The sequence below is a fragment of the Hippopotamus amphibius genome, chromosome 5 (genome assembly GCF_030028045.1).
Source record: "Hippopotamus amphibius kiboko isolate mHipAmp2 chromosome 5, mHipAmp2.hap2, whole genome shotgun sequence".
NCBI lineage: Eukaryota > Metazoa > Chordata > Mammalia > Artiodactyla > Hippopotamidae > Hippopotamus > Hippopotamus amphibius.
In genome coordinates this window covers 159,070,551-159,093,418 of record NC_080190.1, presented here as the reverse complement: position 1 = coordinate 159,093,418, position 22,868 = coordinate 159,070,551, and the positions used below count along the sequence as shown (strand labels likewise).

The window sequence follows — 22,868 nt, the reverse complement described above, 5'->3', positions numbered from 1 at the left end:
AACGCCTTGTGCCCTGCCAGCAACGGCGATGCCAGTAACTCTGGAGAGTATTTGCATGATGTAACCTACTGCGGACTGTTGATTCAGCAGCAATTTTTCATGAGGAGACTGTGATTGTTAACCGAGGCATGACGTTTGTCATCTTTAAAAGTGAAGAGCAGGTTAGGCCGAATCCAGGCCAAGATTGCCTTTTGGGCCCTCGAAGACAGGTTCACTCTGTGTAACATGTCTCATAAGCAAACTGTGTCTGCATTTTTTGTTTCTCTTCTTTTCTATAGCAGAACTGAATATTCATAAAGCACATGGCAAACACATTATGGCAAGCCCCAAGGAACGAGCACTTATTAGAGCAGGTTGTGATATCCCACTCATTGGCTAAAAAGCAAATCACGTGGGACAGGTCTTACACAAGGCAGTGGATACCATAATGCCTGATTCATTGGGACCATTACTGGAACAATCTAACACTAACACATAGCTAGGAAGTGGTAGATCCAGTTACCAAATTTTCAGCAATCTGTTTCTGGAGCCCAGACACAAAACTGGTGTCCTGCAGACCGCTGGGAATTCTTACTGAAGACCTTTCTCAAACTTTTCTTTCCTGGCCCCACTCCAAACCCAATGAGTCAGAATCACTTGGGGGTAAAAGGCATATGGGGCGGAGGGTGGTAGAAATCCCAAGAATTTGAGACTTAACTCTGTAGAAGATTCCAACACACACTGGGGGGGTGGAGGGGGTTTCAAAGACATGAACTGTCATTATTAGACCAGAGGCACTGTTCTGAAATTTAAAAATTTAAAAAATTGCTTTCCATGTTTAAGTTAGAGCAGTGGTTCTCAAACTTTCGGATGCATCAGTATTAACTGGAGGGCTTGTTAAAACACAGATGTCTGGGCCCAACCCCCAGTTTCAGATTCAGGAGGTCTCTGGTGGAGCACATGAATGTGCATGTCTCACAAGCTCTGCTGTCCAGGGACCGCACTTTGAGAACCACTGCGTTAGAGGAGTAGGAGGATTTAGTGATAACGTTCCTCCCTTGACTCACATTTCCATATTGCACTTACATTCTTATAGCACATCTACTGCATACAAGGTCTTGGGCTGGGTGCAGCACTGGATATGATAAGGATAGGATTTAGATCTTGATTACACTTGAGCAGATTTATTCTCTAAGTGGATCTATTCTCTAAGAAGACAGGAAGCCTAAGTGTCTTTAGACACGTTCAGATAAAGCAGAGATCTCCTCCTTTAGCAAGAGATAAATTAAAGCTTGGAATAGCAGACCCTATGAACTGGGGCCTTGAAAGATGCCCAGGACACATGTAAATGGTGGAGGATCGCAGAACTCTTTCCACCCCGGCACGGAGGAAAAAACCAACCAAACAAACCTGGACAAACACCTGGAAAAGGTCTGTGACATTCTTGCCTCGGGCTTCAGCATCTGCAAGCTGCTTGCATCAGAACAGGGAAGGGTGTTCTCAGTGTCAAGGCCTCGGTCTCAAACCCTTCTTGGGAAGGGGTGGAACTGGCCTCGCCCTCCCTTTGGAGCTCCCAGAGCGGGTGCCTCGGAGACCGGGTTGTCTGGCCGAAGCCGGGGTGTGCGCTGACTTGGCGAAGGGCGCGGCTTGGGGGCTGCAAAGCCCCAAAGGCTGAGAAGGGCGCTGTGGCCGGGTCCGTGCCGCGCGAGGGGGGCCACACGCTGGGGCATCGTTCAGAACAAGCCTCAGTTTCAGGCACGGCGCTAGGGCGGGCCGGGTAGCAGCCGCACTACCCCTCCGAAGCTTTTCTCCCCAGCTCCCCGCCCGGGACTAAAACTCAGCGGAGGCCAGCGCAAGGGACGAGGGCCCGCTTTCTCTCCACCTTCACGCACCGGAGTGGGTGGGGACGCGCGTGCACGCTCCTTACCCGGGAGGGAGCGCGGCCCGCGAGCCTACGCACTGCGCCTGCGCGGCCCCGCCCCACCCCGCCTCTTTCCTCCGCCCCGCCCCGTTACCCCCTATATTGCCGCTAGAGGTGGCTGCGGCGGCGGTGGCGGTTTGAGAGCGCGGCTGCTTTGCGGGCGCGGAATCCCTACGGAGTGGGGACTAGGACAGGCAGGAGGGTGGGAAAACTGGCGAACGAGGAGGGTGGTGCCGGAGAAGGGCGGCGCGTGGCTGACTCATCCCTCTGGAAGATCGGACTGACAGACACAAACGCTTGCCGAACCCGCCCGCCCGCGCCGCTCCTCCTGGGCTGGGAGGCGCCCGCCCGCACCGCGCGTCCCGCCCGCCCGCCCGCCCGCCTTCTCCGGGAGCGCTCTCCCGGCCCGGCCGCCTCAGAGAAAGTTTTTGTCGTCGGCAGGGACCGGAGGCGCCGCAGGCCTTTGGGAAGGGAAGGAGGACGGAAAAGCAGGCTCCAGTCGCGCGGGCCCGGGGAGTGCATGGTTCCCGGCGCCTCGGCTGCCTGTCAGGAGGACATCGGGGCGGGGGCGGGCTGAACCCAGCTCCTTCTTCCCGCAGGCTCGCCGGAACCCGCCCTCCCGGGCTGCCGCGGGGGTCCCCGCTCCTCGGCCCGCCATGTCCCGGCTGCTGCCGCTGCTGAGGAGCCGGACCGCGCGCAGCCTGAGGCCGGGCCCGGCCGCCGCCGCCGCCGCCGCCGCGCCCCGCCTGCCGTCCTGGTGCTGCTGCGGGCGGGGGCTGCTGGCGCTCGCGGCCCCGGGCGGCCCCCGGGAGCTGGGCACCCACCCCAAGAAGGAGCCCATGGAGGCGCTGAACACGGCGCAGGGCGCGCGCGACTTCATCTACAGCCTGCACTCCAGCGAGAGGAGCTGCCTGCTCAAGGAGCTGCACCGCTTCGAGTCCATTGCCATCGCCCAAGGTAAGGGGAGGGGCGAGCCGGGGTGGGGGGGTGGGGGCGGTCCCCGGAGCCCTCCCCTCCCCTCCTCCGCCTGCGCCCCGGGAGCCCGCCCGCCTGCCTGGCCTCGCGCCTGGGACGTCCGGGGCGTGGGGGGGGGGGGGGGGGGCGGAACTTTCCGCCTCCTGACTGTCCCCGGGGCAGGTGGGACAGGAGCGGATCGTGCCAGGCAGCCGGGGCCAACGCTTGGCTGGTTCCTCCCCAGCCTCAAAATTGGAGCTTCAGCCCCAGTTACCAACCGACGTTGATGTGATTTTGTTTAGATTTGCTGACTCCCCTCCTCGCCCCCAGCCCTCCTGTCCCCTAGTCCTTGCCGCTTTCTTGGGAACGTGCGGCCATGCAGGTGGCCTGCAGTGCCGCCTTCCAAAGCGCTACAAAGCCGAGAGGCAGGAGGAAACTTTGTTAAATGGTTATCAAACGAAGGTGTGTGGGGTCCGAAAGAAGGGATGTTGCTTCATAAGGCAGAGATGCTCTCAGCGGCTTGTTTGCACACACCTCTAGCTGGATTCATTTAAGCAGCCGAAGGAAACATCTCCCTGGGAAATGGAAGGAGTGGAACAGACCAGCAGCTGCAGATACGGACTTGTAAGCCCATCATAGGTTTGGTGTTGCCCAAGTTAAACTCCTGTTTCTGTAGTTTCCCCAGAGGGTGAAAGAATGCAGTAGATAAGAAGGTATTTTTCTGGAAATCTGTGGCTCTACAGTAAAAAGCAGACTTCTGCTCAGAAATATTTTGGAATGGTGAAAGCCAAGCTATTTTTAAGCTAACATGTTAAAAGAGGATATTTTTAAAACCAGTGCAGAATGCTGGTAGGTCAGAATTTGAGTCCAAGTGAGAAAGCTAAAAGTCAGAAAATCAGAAGGATGAAAGGAGCCAGTGATCAAATCATTCAGTCTTAAAGTAATTTTGCCATTTAAATACGGTGATACAGACAAAATACATTGCTGCTATTTTATATTATACATTCTGGTGTGTTTGAAAGTTTTTTGTGTTTTTTTGTTTTTGTTTTTAAAGTTTACTTCTCCCCTCCCTCAAGGTTGGTAGATACATAAACATTCCAAAGAGTCCTTAAGTCAGGAGCACATTTATTTGGAACAGGCATTTACTTTGCCAGAGGCACTTTGGTCTATGCAAAGGAATGGAGGAAAGAATTATCTACCTCATAAGCATGATTTTTCTATACGGCTTCTTCAGAAACTTTTTATTAGTTGTGCCTTCTAACTGCTTTTTTTCCCCCTCAGTTCAGGGAAACCAGTTTATGGTATTGGATGATTCCAGACATTGTCTATCCACAGTGCTTCTATAGGAAAAAAAATGTAACATCACAATCAATTCGGTTACTAATTGTAATCATGATATTATACGAAGTCATAATCAAATACTAGCATATCTGTAAGCTATGTGTGCACTCAGTGTGTGGTTTTAAAATATTCATTTCTGAAAATGTGACCCTTGGGAAACTGTAAAGAGTTTCATGCTAGAGTGTTAGTTTTAGGAATCTTTCTCCATGGGTAAGATTATTTTATCACGCATTTCACCTTTTCTAAGTAATTTCTTGGAAATTCTGCATTAACATTGTTACAAGATTGGAGGGCCTTTTTAATAGGATTTCATGACAGTTCAAATGATACAAGTGGATAAATTTTACCTCATACCTTATTATTTTAGCACATGCCAGTAATATTGTGGTAGGAATGCTACATTTTCCAATGGAGGTAATATTTTAAAATTTAACATGGTTTTAAATATTCTGGAAAGGACCTATAAACTTCAGTCAATGGAGATCAGTTAGTGTCAGTTAAACTTAATAACATGTAAGTTATATGAGAGAGAAGTTGGTAATTTCAGTTGTCTTTGTTCAAGATAAATAGGCAAGGATATAGCAAACAAATGTGGTAGTCAAATGCTTATTTGACCTAAAAGCTAAGGAACTTCAAAGTTTAAGTCAACTAATTTTGCCAATATTGATGACTAAATTATTGCCCTTTGACTCAAATGACTTATTGATGATGCTTTAATTTTTAGTACATCTTAGTGTTCCTTATTGTTTTCAGTATCAATACATATAGTTTCTATGGAGATAACTGGGATTATCACTAATAAATTACCCTGAACATTAACCATTTAAGGTAAAGAGGATGTATTATGTTGCGAATGCATACAGCTCATTCTATTGCTGAAATCAGTTTTTTCCCCAGACAAGTGAAAAATTGCCATGTTTGTCTTTTATTGTTGCTTTTTGAGTGTTTTTAAATACTCAGCCCATGTATTAAATGTGTATACTAAGTGCACTTTCTAATGAAATAAATTCTGTTTAAAAAGCTGTTTCTAATAATAGGAAATCTTATGTGTTCTTGGAAAGTGTGCTTACATGATCTAATGAAGTGTTTTGGATTTGGTGTGGAAACATTACAGGAAAAAAATCTTCTATACTTTGAAATGGAAATGGGATCTGCTGCTGAAATTTGGTGTATGTGCCCTTCTCTTTCTTATGTGTTTATCAGTAGGCATTTGATATAGTCTGTGACAAGATAAAGCCTTAGCATCAGTTTGTAATAGATAAGGCAGACTTTGGGGGATGTCTTGTTATAGTTAAGTAAGATGTTGTGATTTCTAAATTACAAACTGAATCCCTCTCTCGTTTTAAAAAAGCTGATGTTGTGTTCTCAGCTTATCTGCTCAACCTGTTCTCTGTTCTTCCAGAAAGAGTTCTTATTCTTCCGATAGTTCATTGTTGGTGCATTGTTTTTACAAGTAGGACTGGCAAGCTGATTTTATTACTGTTACCTTTTAATATTAGCTGAGCTTTTTAAACGAAATCTGTTTGCAAGTTTTGGCAATTACTATTTCTATTTATAATTATTTTTAAAAACTTTTAAAATATCAGTTTGGTTTTTGAAGGATGAGCAGTGCTTATTGCATTAGTTAGTTTTACATTGCTGTACAACAAATTACCCCCAAACATAGTGGCTTAAAACAGACATGTATTGTCTCATGATTTCTGAGGATCCGGAGTCCTGGGGCAGCTTAGGGGGATGTTTCTGGCTCAGGGTGTCTCCTGAGGCTGTAATCAAGCTTTCAGCTGGGGCTGCATCATCTGAAGTCTGGACTGGGGCTGGAGGAACCAGCTCCAAGAAGGCTTACTCACGTGGCTATTGGCTAGAAGTCTCAGTTCCTTGCCTTGTGGGCCTTTCCACAGGGCTGCCTGAGTATTTCAAGACATGGCCACTGGCTTCCTCCAGAGTGAGTGGTGAGAGAGAGAGACCTAAGCTGGAAGCCACAGTCTTTTATACCCAGTCTTAGAAGAAATAATCCATCTTCTGCCCTCATTGTACACTGTGGGAGGATACTATATAGGGTGTGAATACCAGGAGGTGGAAATCATTGGCTTGGAGGCTGCCTTCCACACTTACTTAGGTGTTGTAATGAATGCTCGTTGGAGAATTACACAGAAAGGTAAGAGCTGGCTTTCAGGGAGGCACAATGAAAGATATGATTTGATAAAAGGACCTTCTTAGGGAATATTTTTCTTAAATGTGTACTTAAGGTATTTTGAAAATGAGATCCTTTTTATATATAGTAAATAAGGGATCTTTTGAGGGGAACTGAGCAATTTTTCTATCAATGTTAGATTTTAATCAGCTTGCATTTTTTTCTGTTTCTCTGTATAAGTGGTAATTGTATCTGTTTAATTTTTTTTTTTTTTTACCATTTATCTACATCCATGTAGATGCACCATATAATTCTAAATTTAATCTTGTAGTTCCCTGCCTTTGTGATTATTAAAGTAGGATGAGCAGTTTCATTTTGAGAACTTGCCATATAGCATACTTAGAATACTTAGAAACAAATATGATGTTTTTGTGGAGTTCCAACCCACTAGGGATCTTGGACTCTTAACAAGAGTGTTCCCATTTTTATCAGCCCTTTGTATAGGATTATATAAGAACATGGCAATGCTGTTAAGCTATTAGCTTCTGGGATGAATTGGAGATAATCTTGGCTTTTGCTCAAAGAGAATAAGAAAGAGGGGAAGAAAACATTTCATGCTCCAAATTAAGATTTGTGAATGAAGATATTTAAGTGCTTTAGTTGAAACAGTTAAAGAGGAATAAGGGACTAACTAGACCTGCAACAGGAGGAGAACCAGGATGAGAATATGAAATGTGGGTTGAGTCAGAGTGAGAGATCTCTTAAGTTGAGAGCTTCTGTATCTTGGACCTGGATAAGTAAATGAAGCTTCGTTGCAATCAGTTATTTTACCAATATGGAAAGAACCTATATAATTATAGCAGTATATTCCAACAACCTTAATTATGATACTTTAGAGTTAATGGGCATATTGGAGTAGTCCTATAGCTAGGAATTACTGCCTAGAAAAAAGATAATGCAAATAAGATTTTTTCCTTCCATTACAAAATGGATATATTCTATTTAACAATCTTTAATCATCATTTAACATATAACTTGAGGTCCGGAGTTATTTGTGGCATAAAACAACTGTTCCATTATATTGATATCTCATGATTTTGTGGATCAGGAATATAGGCAGGCCTCAGCTGGGTGATTTGTCTCTTTCAATGAGGTATCTGTGGGAGTCACTCGATAAAGAGCTGGCAGGTGAGCTGGTCATAGAGTCAAAGATGGCTTCACTCGTCTGGCACTTTGTTGAACATGGCTGAAAAGTTGGGCTCAACTAGAACTATTGATGAGAGTAGATGCATGTGATCTCACCAGTATCATACAGCCTTAAAATGAGTCAGGACTCCCAGAGAAAATGTTCCAAGAAGGCTGAATAGAAACTGTAAGACTTTGTATCATTTTCCTATTGTTGCCGTGACAAATTACCACAAATATAGTGGTTTAAAACAACACGGATTTATTCTCTTAGAGTTCTGGAAATCTGAAGTCCAAAATTATACATAAGGGGCTAAAATTAAAGTTTAGCAATACACTGTCCTGGAGGCTCTAGGGGAGAATCTGGTCCTTGTTTTTTATAGCTTTTGGCATTCCTTGGTTTCTGCTCACATTAATCTCTGCTTCTGTTGTCACATCATTGGCCTTTTTGCCGCTCTCTTATAAGGATCCTCATGGTTACATTTAGGACCTACCTGGGTAATTCAGGATAATCTTTTTCTCTCAAAATCCTTAACTTAATCATATCTTCAAACTCTCCTTTGCCATGTGAGGTAATGTATTCACAGGATGGAGGATTAGGATATGGACATATGGGGGGTGGGGGGGTGATGGTAGTAATTATTCAGCCTACCACAGATTTATGCCCTAGCCTTGAGAGTCCCAGAATGTCATTTCTGCTGCATGCTGTTGGTCAAGCAATTCACTAAGGCCAGTCTAGATTCAAGGGAAGGGAAATTAAGAGGAGATGTTCTATGTAGGTAACCATAACTAATAATTGTAGTTTGTTCTTTTATATCAGTACATTTAAAAGTTAATCATTTCTGTTGGAAATCTTGTACTACATCCTTCTTTATGAATGCCTACCAGTAACATATTAGGTTTTTGTTTGTCTTAAGACTTTTGACCCTTCGTTCTTGTACTGAGTGCCAGTGTAGTGATAGTGATGCCTTTGATTGATACATACATAGAGAGAGACAGAGACAGAGAGAGACAGAGAGATGTCTAGGACTCTTTCCTCTATATCAAGATTTCTAAGCCTTGGCAGTAGTGACATTTGGGGCTGGATAATTCTTTGTTGTGGGGGCTGTCCTCCACCTCGGCTATTTAGCAGCATCCCTGTCTGCGAGCCACGAGATGCCAGTAGCACCCTCCCACCCTTCTCACCCCTCACCCCAAGTTTTGTGAACCAAAAATGTCTCTAGACGTTGCCGAATGTTCTCTGGAGGAGACATTGGGTGGGAGGAAGGGGAAGAATTTAGCAAAACCAATCTGGTTGAGGGCCATTGCTCTACATGAAATATAAACATATAAAATACCTATATGAACTATAAATATATAAACAGAAAAAACTGTTTCTTCTTCAGTCCTTGTCCCTGTCTTTCCTCTTCCTGTGATCCATTGATACTTGCTATTTTCACTATATTCTTTTTGCCTCTAGCTCATTTTTTACATTTGTCTCTGGATAGGGACAGAAGAGTGATTCCTCATCTTTCTCCCCTATCAGACTCTTCACCTCATTAACAAGGAAATGAGCCTTTTGATAACTGTTTTCCTTGATTGTGATGTCCTCTCAATTCTAAGTTCTTAACTAAATTCTAAATATTAGATACTTAGAAAATAGGGCTTCCAAATAAGTCAAACACTGCTGTAGTTGCATTCACCAGTAATTTGGTGGTGTTCCTCTCAATAATCACTATTTGCTTACTTTTTATAGTAATTGTGACAATCAAATTTTTATAAACAAGTTTGTAGATAGGAAAATTGAAATAATATAAAGTCTACAACTTTAGGGACTTCCCTGGTGACTCAGTGGTAAAGAATCTGCCTGCCAGTGCAGGGTACATGGGTTCCATTCCTGGTCAGGGAAGATCCCACATGCTGTGGAGCAGCTAAGCCCGCGTGCCACAACTACTGAAGCCCGTGCACCTAGTGCCCATGCTACCAGCAAGAGAAGCCACCACATTGAGAAGCCTGTGCACCTCAATGAAGAGTAGCCCCTGCTCGCTGCAACTAGAGAAAGCCCATGTACAGCAACAAAGACCCAACACAGCCAATAAATACATACATAAATAAATGTTTAAAGTCTACAACTTTTTGGGTCATCCAAAGGGTCAGGCAGAACTAAAGATAATGGATGATCTTGAATGTTGGGAATGATCTGATATTGAACCACTATTAGTGGCAACTGTTTTAGTTTTTCTAAAAATAGTGATGACTTTGCGTAATTATACTCGTCTGGTTTTCTTTGACATATGAGAGTATAAAGCTAATCGGAACAAAAAGGGACTAAATTCCTGAGTGCAGATTTTATTAGCATCTCACTCGTCAGCTGAATTAACTAGTATGTAAGACTCTGGCCTTGTCTTTGACTCATAGGTTTATGTCTGCTTTAAGTTAATGAAAACAGCCACATAAAAGCAAGTAGTTATTTGTTAAAATATAATCAGGTAGTTAACTCAAACCATCTGGCAAATGAGAGACTCTTCTGGACAAAGGACTTTGCAGGTAAAAAAAAGTCATCCCTCTTAACCTCTGAAATGTTTACTGTGATTGTTTTTGATGGCAGCATATTTGAACATGTTGCGTTTTTCTCTGCTTTAGTAAAAGTATAATGAGCACGGTTTTGCTTCTACCAGATGTCAGAGTCCTGGTATACTGTGTTTTAAATACCGTGATTTTCTTTGGGGCTTCTTACTTCTATTTGTAGACATACTAGTCATCACACCAAATGCCTCCAGAAAACTGTGCTGTTTCAGTTGGCGTGCTTTTCAGACTGTGTCATAGTGCTGGTGAACTGTGTTGTATTTATTCTGCCCCTCCCCCACCCTATCCCCAGTGCCCTCAGACTATTCTGCTCTATTCTCATTCATCCCTTGTGGTTGTGGTAAGCTTTTCTGCTGTGTAAGGAGGTCTGTTTCTTGGCATCTCTGTTATTGTTTCTAATGTGTGCTCTTTGTTACTCTTCTGTGGTGTTTTTTTGTTTTTGTTTTTCTTATTTTATTATCTCTTTCATTATCTCTCTTTTCACCCTTATGCTATTCAGCAGGGTTTAATCTTGATAGACATTTTAGGGTCACAGACCTCTACTCTCTCCTCTGTCTTTCCAGCTAGCCAATTGCACCTATCACATTGTTACTGACCTCTGACTCTTCAGATCTCACACTGAAGATCTTGTATTTTTCCTAACATTACAATTATGGCCGTTCAAAGGATTGTTGTAAATCCCTAAAAGGTACTTAGGCTCAGGGAAACTTAAGTTATAATGATGTTCTTTACTTGGTTTAGTTTAGATTTTCTGTCTTCTTTCTGGGTTTTAGGATAGATTATTTAGGGCACTGGGTTATTGAAACATTTGTAATTTTAAAAACTAGTGTAATATTTTGTAATATAACTTCTGAATTTCTGTTATATAATGGTTCTTATATTTTATAGAAAACATCCCACTGCCACCACTATTGCTGCTGCCAACACCATTTTCATTACCATTACTTAGCAGTTATTGACTATTTACTATAGACATACTGAGCTAATTAAGTGAGCTTTCACGTAATTATTCTGTTTACTTCTCTTGGAGAGAGAAGGAATTATCTCTATTCTATGGATTAAGATGCTGAGGCTTAGAGGAGCTTGTCCAAGATCCTAAAACCTGTGTGGCAGAGTAGAGTTTTTAGCTTAGCTTTGTTTGACTTTAAAATCCCTGTTCTTATTATTGCACCTTTATAAATATATAAATATAAAGATGGATACCTGGGATTTTTAACACGTGCTGCAAAAAAGGGTAACAACTCAAATGCTCAATACAAGTCACATGTGCTGGTAGCATACCTTAATCTATCTTTTGTATGTGCATAATGTACACATTCGGTATGAAAGCAAATATGGCATTGTTACTTTTAAAATATGGGAAATCAAAGTAAAATTAATGTGCAAAAAAGTTTATAAATTGTGGGAGGATTTTGAAAAAGTCAGAAAACTAGTATGTGGGACTTGCAATTGTTATAAATCTCTAACTTTCTAACTTCTAATTTTCCTTTAGATTTTTGAATGAGTTTTATAAAAAATAATCTAACATGCTATTCATAGAAAACCTTTCTAAACTTTGAAAATTTATTTATGTAACAACTATTTGTTACTCTCCCTATCATAATAGATGTGGTACTGGATATTGGAGGTGTGCTAGAGAATTAATTCAGGAAAGTACTCTCATGAAACTTACATTTTTGAGAGAGGAAAGATATGTGCAATAAACTAAATAATAAAATAATTATAGATAGTGTGTGCTATTAGAAGAATAAACAGAAGGACATTTACTTTGCTTAAGGTGATCTGGGAAGGCCTTTGTTTAGGTACTGTTGAAGCTGAAAGCAAAGGATTGAGAAGAAGCCATTCATTCAGACAGATGGAGTAAGAGCATTCTCAGAAGGAAAAGCAAATCCCAAGATCCTGAGATAGGAAGGGACTTGGTAAAGTGTGGAAACTGAAGGAAGGCAAATATGAGTGGAACTTAATGAACAAAGGGTAGAGTGGAGTGGGATGAGATGTGGGTAGGCAGAAGCCAGATTAGTCAGGACCTTTCTGGGTAAACCATATGAAGGCCATTTGAGCATTTAAACATGAGTGAAATAATGGTATTTAAAGAGCCCTCTGGCTGCTATTGGAGAACACATTGGAGGGTGCAAATGCGTAAGCTGGACGACCACTTAGGTAGCTATTACAGTAGTCTAGGCTAGCGATGATGATGGCTGAGACTAGGTGGCCATGGAGATGAAGAGGAGGAGATGGATTCAAGATATACTTTTGAGAGTGAACTGATGGGACTTGTTGATGGGTTAGAAAGGGTCAGATAATAGTAAGTGATGACTTAGGTTTCTGACTATAGTGACTGACTAAAAAGTGTTATTAACTGTGAGAGGGAAGACTGAGGAAAGAATAGATTTGGGGCTGTGGAACTTAAAGTGTTAAATTTGGACATGTGTAATTTTAGATACCTTTGTGAATGTAAATGGAGATGTCAAGTAGAGGTGTGTGTGTGTATTTATACACTTAAATCTGGAGCTCATAGACGTTTAGGCTGAAGGTGTAAGTGTGGGTGTCAACAGTTGTATACAGATGGAGAGGAAGCTCCAGGACAGAACTCTGAAAAACACCGATGTTTACTGGAAGGGAAGATGAAGAAGAATCAGAACTAGAGGGAGACTGAGGAGTGTCTGCAGCATCAGGAAAATAATAAGAATAGTGTATTCCAGAAGCTAAGTGAGGAAGAGAGCATTTCAAGAAAGACGGAATGACCTGATGCTTTAGATGGTTCAAGTAAGAGAAAGACTGGCGGGGGGTGGGGTGGGGGTGGAGTAAAGCATGTCTGTTGGATATAATAACACAAAAGACAGTGATGTCTTTGTCAGAAGCAGTTTTATAAGAATTATGTGGGGAGAAGCCAGATTTGAGTTGGCTGAAGAGGGAGTATCAATAAGGAAGGATTCAGCTCTTTAAAGAGAACTTTGGATGTAGGGGCAGGAGGTGTTGAGCAGTAGCTTGGGTACTACTGAGATTCTCTTTCCTCATCGGTCCGAAGTCTGAACTTATTTTAAATATATGTTACTAGTTTACTCATTTTTTACAGAGTCCTGTGTAGAATTCTAGTTTATCAAAGAAAAATGTAATACCACAGGTAAGCAAATTACACCTCTTTTTACCAGCATTGTGTAGAAAATATATAGGCCATTTAGCAAGTAATGTCTTTTCATTTTCTTTAGTAAGAAGCTTAGAGAAATCCGGAAGTTGATTTCTGAAACTCCACTTTCAAATTAAAATACCTAAAGGCTAGGGAGAACATTTTTTCCTGGGATGTGGGACTTTCAGTGCTAAAACTGAAATAGCCCAGGCAAACTGGATGGTTAGTCACCCTACCTGCCCTAAGGGGGACAGTATTTTTGCCATTCTCATAGATCAAGGCTTTTGACTCATGGGAGAGATTGAGAAAGGGATTCAGGTCGAGTTTAATGTTCCTTCTGCACTAGTGCTTTTCCCCGTCCTCTAGGTCTGTACCACAGTGGACGCTTTCTTAGGGCTCCCTGTATTACCTTTTGTGTCTGGTGAGATTTCTGGTGAAAGAACCTGCAAGAAGGTGCAGGCTCCCACAGTTTATTCGTACCCTAATGCCTTTACACTGTCCTACTGGCCGTCATTCTGCCTTCACCTGTTCCCTTACTATTCTAGCCGTACTCTTCTAATGGTGTCCAGTTGCATCTGTCTGAAGTAAGCATGCATCTCCTCTGTCCTTGCAGGCGCCTGCTTCTCTTTTGATTTAGGGCCAGTTGTTTGCTTTCTGACTTGAATTCTCTCACAGGTTCGAAGTAAGTCATAAATTTGAATTTAGTTTGACTTTGTTTCACTGTAAAGGTGGGCGCAGTGCTCTTTGTAGCTCTCTATATCCCACAGTGAAAACTAGACCCTGCTTCACACGTACATATAAAATGATCTGGGAACCTTATTGAACTACAAGTGCTGTTTCAGTAGATTTGGGGTTGAGTTTGAGTTCTGCATTTCTAACAAGTTCCCAGTGATTCAGTGCTGCAGGTCTGGGGGCCAGTATTTTGAGTAGCAAGGTTATATAGCACGTGTTTTTTTTTTGTTTTTAAGGTGAGAAAGAGTTGAGGTCATATAGATAAATTCAGGCATGCTTTCATTTTGAAAGGAAACAGGCAAACGGTTGTGAGAGTGATAATGTAAGATGTGGCATATTTTGTGAGCTGGCAGAATTTTATGTTTGTGTGTTAGAAAGATCTTATGGTTTAAAAAACATTATAGCATTTTTTTTTTTCTACTCAAAGGGGCCTGTAAAGAACATTACAAAAACTGAATTGTTAACACTGATTTTATTCAGCGGTCACTTTTGAGTAATAAATGCTGTGTAGTAGATTTATTCCTTTGTTTTCATTTCTTTTTCTTTCCCATTATTACCTTGAATATACTGTTCATTGGTCAGTCTCATTTCTTCAGTGAACCATGTCCTCTGTCATACTTTTTTCTTCTGCTTTTCTTCATCCTGTTCTTCCTATGTTTTCCCCACTCAATTATGTATTTAAAATTTGTAAACAATCTCAAATTTATAGATGAGTTTCAAGTATAGTACCCTAAGATTTATTTTTCCCTCCCCTGAATCATTTGAGAATAAGTTGCTGACATGATGCCCTGTCATCCCTGGCACAGGGTAGGTTCCTTGGGAGGCAATCTCTGAGACAAAGCTTAGCATGCAAGAAGTTTATTGGGAGTGCTGTTTGGAATCTTCACCTTAGAAAAGGACAGGAAAGAAGCAGGTTTCGGCAGAGGTAGAAGTAAGGCGATGCAGTCTCAACGGAAGCCTTCACTGAACCTGAGGAGAGTTCTAGAAATAAAATGACCCTTCAGTGCTGTCCTGAGTTGGGTGAGAGGTCCAGGCCTCTTCCTCTGTGAAATTGGATGTGGAACTGCCCTGGGCAGGGGACAGAGCCTTGGGGGAGGCAGCATTCTTCAGCTGAGGCAGTCCTGTGAGAGAGCTGTCACTGAGGGCTCTCTCTCAGAAGGACTTTGGGCAGCTAAGGATTGACTGTGCATCATGATGCCCACTACAGCTGGGGTACTTTGGCCTGTATTTCCTACAAACAAGAACACTGTCCCATGTAAGCCACAGTATAACATGGATAGATTACTACCATCTTACACTCTGATGTCATTCAAGTTTCACCAGTTGTCCCAGTAATGCTCCTTTACACCAAAAAAATCCAGTCCAAAATCACTTGTTGCATCTAGAATTTGCTTTATTTGAAACAGTTTTTCAGTCTTTTGCTTGGCTTTCATTACCTTGATACTTTTGAAGATTACAGCTAAGTTATTTTGTAGCATATACTGCAATTTGGTTTTGTCTCTTTCCTCATAAATAGATTCCAGTATGCATCTTAAGCAGTAATATCATAAGTTTTATGTTCTTTTTTCATCCTATCAGTTGCTCATGATTTTTCTTTGTTCCTGATGATGTTCACTATTTCTTGGTTAACGATTTATTTCCTTTGAACATTTGACTAATGTCTGTCTAACTTATCCACTATAGAGTTATTATTTTCCTTTTTGTAATTAATATTTTGTGGGGAGACACTTTGAGTCTATGAAATATACCATTCCTCATCAGCTATTCAAGTTAGGAATTCATATCAGTATATATTCATGAATTCTTACTCTATTTAGTGGGTTACAATTCATTACCTTCATTTTTAACCCTCAAACTGTCCCATATTTTCACCAGTGGAAACTCCTTCAAGTTGGTGTCTGTGTCTTTTTGAGAACTCTGTTACTCTTTGAATGTTTTCTTACTTTCTGGCACCATAAGATGTTCTAGGCTTATCTTACACTTTTCCTGCCCTAGCCCCATTGAATCAGCCATTTCTGTAAGGAGCCTTGTTTTCAGTGTAGAATGGTATTTAGAAACCAAGACCTGCACATTAGCTGTGCTCATAGCTATCAGGGTATTGCTGTTCTTAGGCCTCCACAGTGGACAGTTAGTGAATATATGAATACATGTATTTATATTACATAATAAATATTATTTATATGTATATTTTTCTCTCTGTCCATATCTGTTATAAAATAAGAGTTCATAACAATGTTTCCAAGTCTGATCCAACATCACAGGGTACATTCTAGTTTCTGTCTTTCTAACTTTATTCTCTGATGGAAAAATACCTGACTCCCATTTTCCTTAATTTATTTATTCTTTTAATCATTCCTCCTACATGTCCCCAATATCCCATCACCACCATTGAATTTATGCTCATTTCATTAAATAATTCATTTTTTTGTTATTGCAGTCAGTCCCTGCTTTACACAGTTCCCATAAGCATGAATTTTAGTAACCATGTTTTAGTTAAATAATACCAGTCCCCAACAACAAGGTTCAAATTTTATTTACCACAGTATATTAACTGTGAGTAATTGCATAAAGTATTAACTTTGCTGCTAGCTCCTCAGTCCACAAATCACTGTGTAAAAACGGGTGCATTGTGATCGTGACCAATCATACCACTCTTTCACGGTCTGTCAGTGATGGGTCACTGCGTATCTATTATTCAGTTCACACACAGACAGCAAAATGTGTAGTTGTGGTGCCTCCTTGTCTCCCAGTGTTAAAACTATAAGACTTTTTTTTAAGATAATCAACAGGGAATTGACCAAAAAAGATGCAAATGCAGCAAAGAAATTAAAAGTGATAATGCTGAAGTGAAATCTTAATCAAATGTAAATGAAATTAGAGAAGAAATCGCTTACTGTGGGACTGTTCACACTGCCTTTGAACTCTGCCATGTGAGAGACTCCAGATATGCAGCCAGAGAACCTAAGAGAAGGCACACTTACAGACACGTAAATGAGGAAAGTGAGAAGGTTGTGATGAAAAGGATGAAGATGTTCCAGAGACGTGACTCTGGTAAATGTCACATTAAAGGAACTCTCAGAGGTGTTTCATGATATTAGAAATATGAAAGATAAAATGGAAGCTATTTCAGACTCAGAAAGGAGTGTGACAGTTCACCAAGGCATAGAAGAGATACTTGTTCCATATCCTAAGTTATATGATGAGAAAGAGAGTGCTAGCACTGTTGAAGTGGCTTTTGATAATTTCGTTTTCTTTTATAAAGAATAAAACACTATTTCTCAGTGTTTCTAATATTTTAAATTATAGCATACTAAATAAATATCAGTTTTACTATTTAAAAACTTTCCTATATCTTTATAACTGTCAGTAAGAGAATTTTTAATGTTTTGAAAAAAATTTTTTTAAGGTCAGAGAACAGTTGTGATTTTTCCCTGTCAGTTATTAAGCTTGCTTTTGCAGCATGCATTGCCATTTTTATGTCCCCACACTATTGTGCAGAGTGAGGACTGCCCATTTTCTAGCATGTTTCACTTCAAAATTTCATATGCATTTGAAAAGTATACATATTTTGTTTATATTATTGCTTGAATACATTGATTTAAAAATATTTTTAGCATGCAGGTATCCTAAACCCGAGATTGCCATTGTGAAGCGAGCGAAGGAGGTATCATCAGCAGAGACCCCTGATAGTTTTGGTATAGTACGATCTTGCAGTATTGATTGTTTGTCAGATGTTTATTGCAACTGGAAGAGCATCTATGTGACAGAACTTCTTGCTTGTTTGAAATAGAATGCCTTGGTTATAGTGATAGTCTTTTTGTTTGTTTGCATCAGTGTTTTAGACTGTCTACACAGAATATTTTTATTATCTAACCCCAGACTTTGTGGATATGTTCAACTAATAATTGCATGTTTAATTAACTGAAATGTTACATTTATGATCTTAACAAAAGACAAAATCACTTATTTTAATTATATTTAAATAGCATATTTTCAAAGTTGTTGAAATAACAACAGCAAATGAGACATAAGAAGCAACAAAGATTATGAATATCTTTAGGATGAATGAATATGCTAAAAGGACCACACACAGGGAAACCTTCAGAATATTGTAAAGAGAAACTGTGTTTAAGTAACTGAACTTTAGGAAAATAGATTTTAAGAGTATATTCTTGAATAGTTTGAAAGTCTTATTTAAGTTCACTTTAAGCCCATTCATGAACTTTTTTTAGATTCCGTCTCCATATAGCTTGATATCTTTCTGTTGTGTGTTGTGGTGGTGGTGGTAGTGGAGGAATTGTATTAATTGAGTGTGTGTGTGTATGGCGGGGAGAAGGGAGGGAGAAATTGAAATATTGTAATAAATCTCTGTCCATATTTTATTTTTTGATTACTATTTAATATAGATGCATTGCCTAAGAAGTATAACACAGTGTTTGGAAAGGAATAAAATATTTTATGGACCAATTGAAATTTTGTAAGGATAAAGTATAAATATAACTCAGTTTTCTTAGGCTGTATATGTAGTGTCAAGAGCAGAAACTAAACTGTAAGAAACTCCGAGAAATGGAGAGGTATATAGTGTGTGTGTACACACATACACACAGTACATATATTAACATGTTAGTGCAGTGCAAAAATCCCCAGTTTGTTCTGCTTTGCCAGTTCTAATGTGACTCTAAAATTAAAATTTTTTATCTCAGCGTGTATGCAGAAGTTAAACATTTAATGAAAATGTCTTTTGAAGAAAAAGATTTTAATTTTGGATTATTCAGAAGATTTAGTTAGCCTTCATTTTTAGGGCAATGTAGAGGAATGACACTTATTGTGTAGATAATGGCAAATGGTGTCACTAGGAGGAAAGGTGCTGCTGAACAATAACTAATAGTAGGATTTAACCGGTCAGCGATCACCTTCTGAGACTCAGGCTTTAGTTATAGCCCTGCTCACTGTTGTGTGCTTCTTCATGAATGTTTAGGTGGTATGCCTTTATTTTTTTTTTATCCTACTAGCTATACAATAAACAAGAAATATAGAGTCAAAATCTTAGAGCTAGAAGGGATGCAGAGACCCTAAACTCCTCATTTTATGTGACATAAAACTGAGATCTACAGGGTTTATGATATAGTCAAGATTTCGAGACTGGTTATATATACACATATGTATCAGAGCAGGAATTAGTGTCATGGGCTTTGGATTTTTAGTTCATTGCTCTTTTCACTATAATAAATTTCTTCAGGGTTAGCAGGGGAGATTAGCGTTATACTATAGAGTATCCTATTGTTCTGAAACCAGCAGAAACCATGTAATTTTCCCATTCAAAAAATGTTTAAAAATCAGTTAATTTCCTCCTCTTTCTTTTAACTTTGATGGATATTTGAAAATGACTTACATGAAAGGGAGTGATATTTTAGGAGAGAAAAAAGCAATTTGAAAAGGTATTAGTAGTTTAATTTGCAGTTTTACTTCAGTTTCAAATATTAATGCATGACCAGTGTTTTGACAGTGTTTTATATATTCATATACAATTGATTCTTGGTTCTTCTATGTTTTTCCATTGAAAATTTACTTATTGAAAGAGAAGTAGAACAAGAGAATGAGAATCTGGGTTTTAGACCCAGTTGTGTCTCCTTGAGTAAGTCACTTAACATCCCTGGACCTAAGTCGCTGAATCTTCAAAATGGAGAATTAAGTCAGTATACTACTAAGTGGGCATACTACTGGCATTTGGGCTAGATAATTCTTCATTATGAAGGACTCTCTTATGCATTGTAGGATGTTTAGAATCCCAGTAGCATTTCTCAGTCCTTATCACATCCAAAAACAACTCTGCATTTCCAAGCACCTTCCAGGGTGAGGTACCATATTGAGAACCACTGGAAGATTGTTTCTAAGGATCCTTTCAGCTCTAACATTCTGTGAAAGAGTTTTTATTTGGGGAATGATTGAAAGGGAAAAAGGCAATGCACTGACTGAAAAATCTCTGCTCCTTCCTAATATTAAACAATTTTATTTTAAAATAAATGTTTTCTGGGTATTTATGTCACCATACCCACAGATATATCAACCACTTACGATGTTCCAAGGTGAATAATTTTTTTATAACTCACTTTAAGCTTTCCATCTACAATATAATGTATCCATGTTATGTATACTTAGTTACATGATTTTTTTAATTTAATGTTATATAGTACTGTCTCTATACCTAATAAGTAAAAGTAACAAGATCTGACTTTTTTTTCCTTTCTTATTTTGGCCACACCGCGTGGCTCTTGGGATCTCAGTTCCCAAGCCAGGGATTGAACCTGGGCTATGACAGTGAAAGTGCTGAGTCCTAACCACTAGTTCTAACCACTAGACCACAAGGAGACTCCCCAGATCTGCCTTTTTTTTTCAAGTTGTATTGTTGTTTTAATATCTTAGCCGTTAAAAAAAAGGAATATCATTATATGTAGTAATTATTTTCCTCATTTGTTTTCCTTTGGCATGAAGGAAGGGAAGGAATATAGTCTCTGTGTTAAGTAGTGTATATAATTATTCCAAATTCACAAGATGTGTAAAAGCAACCACAAATCAATAATGTTTGATTATCCTAAAAAAAACCTCCGTGAAATGACAGACATAAGAGAAACAAATTACTGTACATCTAGTATTTACTATTTCTTAAGCCAGAGTTAAATAATTAAAAGGTTACTACATTAATGAGATTAATAAAGGTGATGATTAATTGAGCACTGTCACCTTCATCATTACTACTGGCCAACTCCTGTCCTCAGCTGTTATACCACAGGACTGCCTCAGACCAGGAATTGGTTAGTTGCCCTTAAGTAAACTAGATCCCAGTCTAGTTGCATTGAAGACCCAGGCTGCATGTTATGTTCCCCTGAAGGTTAGTGAGGTGACAATATTGCATGATCTAAGTAAAAATTTCTTTGCTAAATAATGTGCATGTTGCAGTAAACTTTTAAATGCTAAATAAAATTACAAAATCACACTCAAATACTTTTTTTTTCTTTTTGGTCTTAACTAAGGCACGTATTTAAAAAAATAATTAAAAAGTCTTTTTATAATTAATAGTCATTATTTTAAAAGACAAGACCTGTTAATTGAAATTTACTAAATTAAAAAGTTTTCGATTTCTAAAGTGTTTCATTTTTCAATTAGGAATGCTAGTTTTGTAAGTATATTGCTTACTCATATTAATTAGTTTTTTTTTTAAAAAATTGCCTTGTAGCTTTATAAACCTTTTTTGGTGCATGTTTGATTTTTGTTGGCATTTAATATGATTTACTTTGCTTAAATTATTTTGCATACAGCATGGTTTGCATTTTAAGTTTGTTTAATGTGTTGTGTATTTATTGTAAATTAACCTTACCCTTTGGAACTTTTAGTTCTGTTAAAAGCCTAAGCAGTTATCATCGATTTAGAAATATGGGTAACTGAAACCTGTAGTCCCCAAATTGTTGTTAAATGCAGTAGTTTCATCTCTGTTCTTTTCATAAATCTCTTTTTAGGTCAAATTGTGATTTGTGTTGCCAACGCTACTTTCACTCCTTTCTCGGGGAAGATACTGGGGTGGGGTCTGGAACAAGCATTAGGTGGTCAAAAGATCAGCAACTGGAACATTGGACACTTAAAGGGTATTGAGTTATTTGTAATTAAAGGAATAGTGTGTGCATTAAACTATTCCTTTTATGTCATCTCAGGGTGATGTTGGCTTTGGTACTTTTCTTGCTGTTTATTATAAATGATTCTGATTTTTTCCCTTGGTTTGTGATCTTATATTGATGTTTATGTCCATGATAACAGACTGAAATAAGTTACCACGTTTAGAATTATCATTGCTATGAAAGCATAATAGAAACCAAGACCTTTTTGTTTTAATTAGTTAAGTAATTAATTTATTTTTGGCTTCGTTGGGTCTTCCTTGCTGTGCACGGGCTTGCTCTAGTTGTGATGGGGGGGGGCTACTGTTTCATTGCGATCCACAGGCTTCTCAGTGCGGTGGCTTCTCTTGTTGAGGAGCATGGGCTCAAGGCACGTGGGCTTCAGTAGTTGTAGCACATGGGCTTAGTTGCTCCTTGGCATGTGGGATCTTCCTGGACCAGGGATCAAACCCGTGTCCCCTGCATTGGCAGGCTTGTTCTTAAGCACTGCACCACCAGGGAAAGTCCAAGACCTTTCTTTTTGTTCTTCAGATTTTCTTTTGTTTCAGGTTTGGATTTATACTTTGTAAAGTATGGTTACATTTAATGGAAGGTTTAACAATGAAAATGACAGATTAAAGTTCTTTGTTAATTATTTTTTTATTTATTTTTTAAAAAATATTTCCAGGAATTTTTTAATTTAATTTTATTTTTTTAAATTTATTTATTTATTTGTTTGTTTATTTATTTATTTATTTATTTATTGGCTGTGTTGGGTCTTCATTGCTGCATGCAGGCTTTCTCTAGTTGCAGAGAGTGGGGGCTATCCTTTGTTGTGGTGTGTGGGCTCTTCATTGCCGTGGCTTCTCTTGTTGCGGAGTACGGGCTCTAGGTGCGTGGGCTTCAGTAGTTGCGGCACATGGGCTCAATAGTTGTGCCTCACGGGCTCTAAAGCGCAGGCTCAATAGTTGTGGCGCACGGGCATAGTTGCTCCACAGCATGTGGGATCTTCCTAGAGCAGGGATTGAACCTGTGTCCCCTGCATTGGTAGGCGGACTCTTAACCACTGCGCCACCTAGGAAGTCCCATTAGTTATTTATTTTTAAAATTGAAGTGTAGTTGATTTACAATGTTGTGTTAGTTTCAGGTGTACAGCAAAGTGATTCATTTATATGTATTCTTTTTCAGATTATTTTCCCTTATAGGCTATTATAAAATATTGAGTATAGTTCCCAACAAATTATAGTTTTTATTAAATAATGTAGTAGAACTCACTCTTTGTCAGGG

The 22,868-nt window shown here is 39.7% G+C and overlaps 2 protein-coding genes across 8 annotated transcripts in view; one reads left to right on the top strand and one right to left on the bottom strand.

The window, feature by feature from the left end:
• Positions 1–1,945, bottom strand: part of TRMT12 (tRNA methyltransferase 12 homolog) — a 68,384-nt gene extending 66,439 nt beyond the window's left edge. For 5 of the 7 annotated variants that reach the window (XR_009053873.1, XR_009053872.1, XR_009053874.1 and 2 more), the window contains exon 1: positions 1,390–1,945. The gene's annotated coding sequence lies outside the window, so the exon portion shown is untranslated. The remainder of the gene's footprint in view (positions 1–1,389) is intronic. The other 2 variants (XR_009053875.1, XR_009053877.1) reach the window with 1 other exon arrangement.
• A 606-nt stretch (positions 1,946–2,551) lies between these two features.
• Positions 2,552–22,868, top strand: part of TMEM65 (transmembrane protein 65) — a 54,214-nt gene continuing 33,897 nt past the window's right edge. Inside the window, exon 1 of the mRNA XM_057736069.1 lies at positions 2,552–2,857. Coding sequence (XP_057592052.1) covers positions 2,557–2,857 — 301 coding nt within the window. The 5' untranslated portion in view covers positions 2,552–2,556. The remainder of the gene's footprint in view (positions 2,858–22,868) is intronic.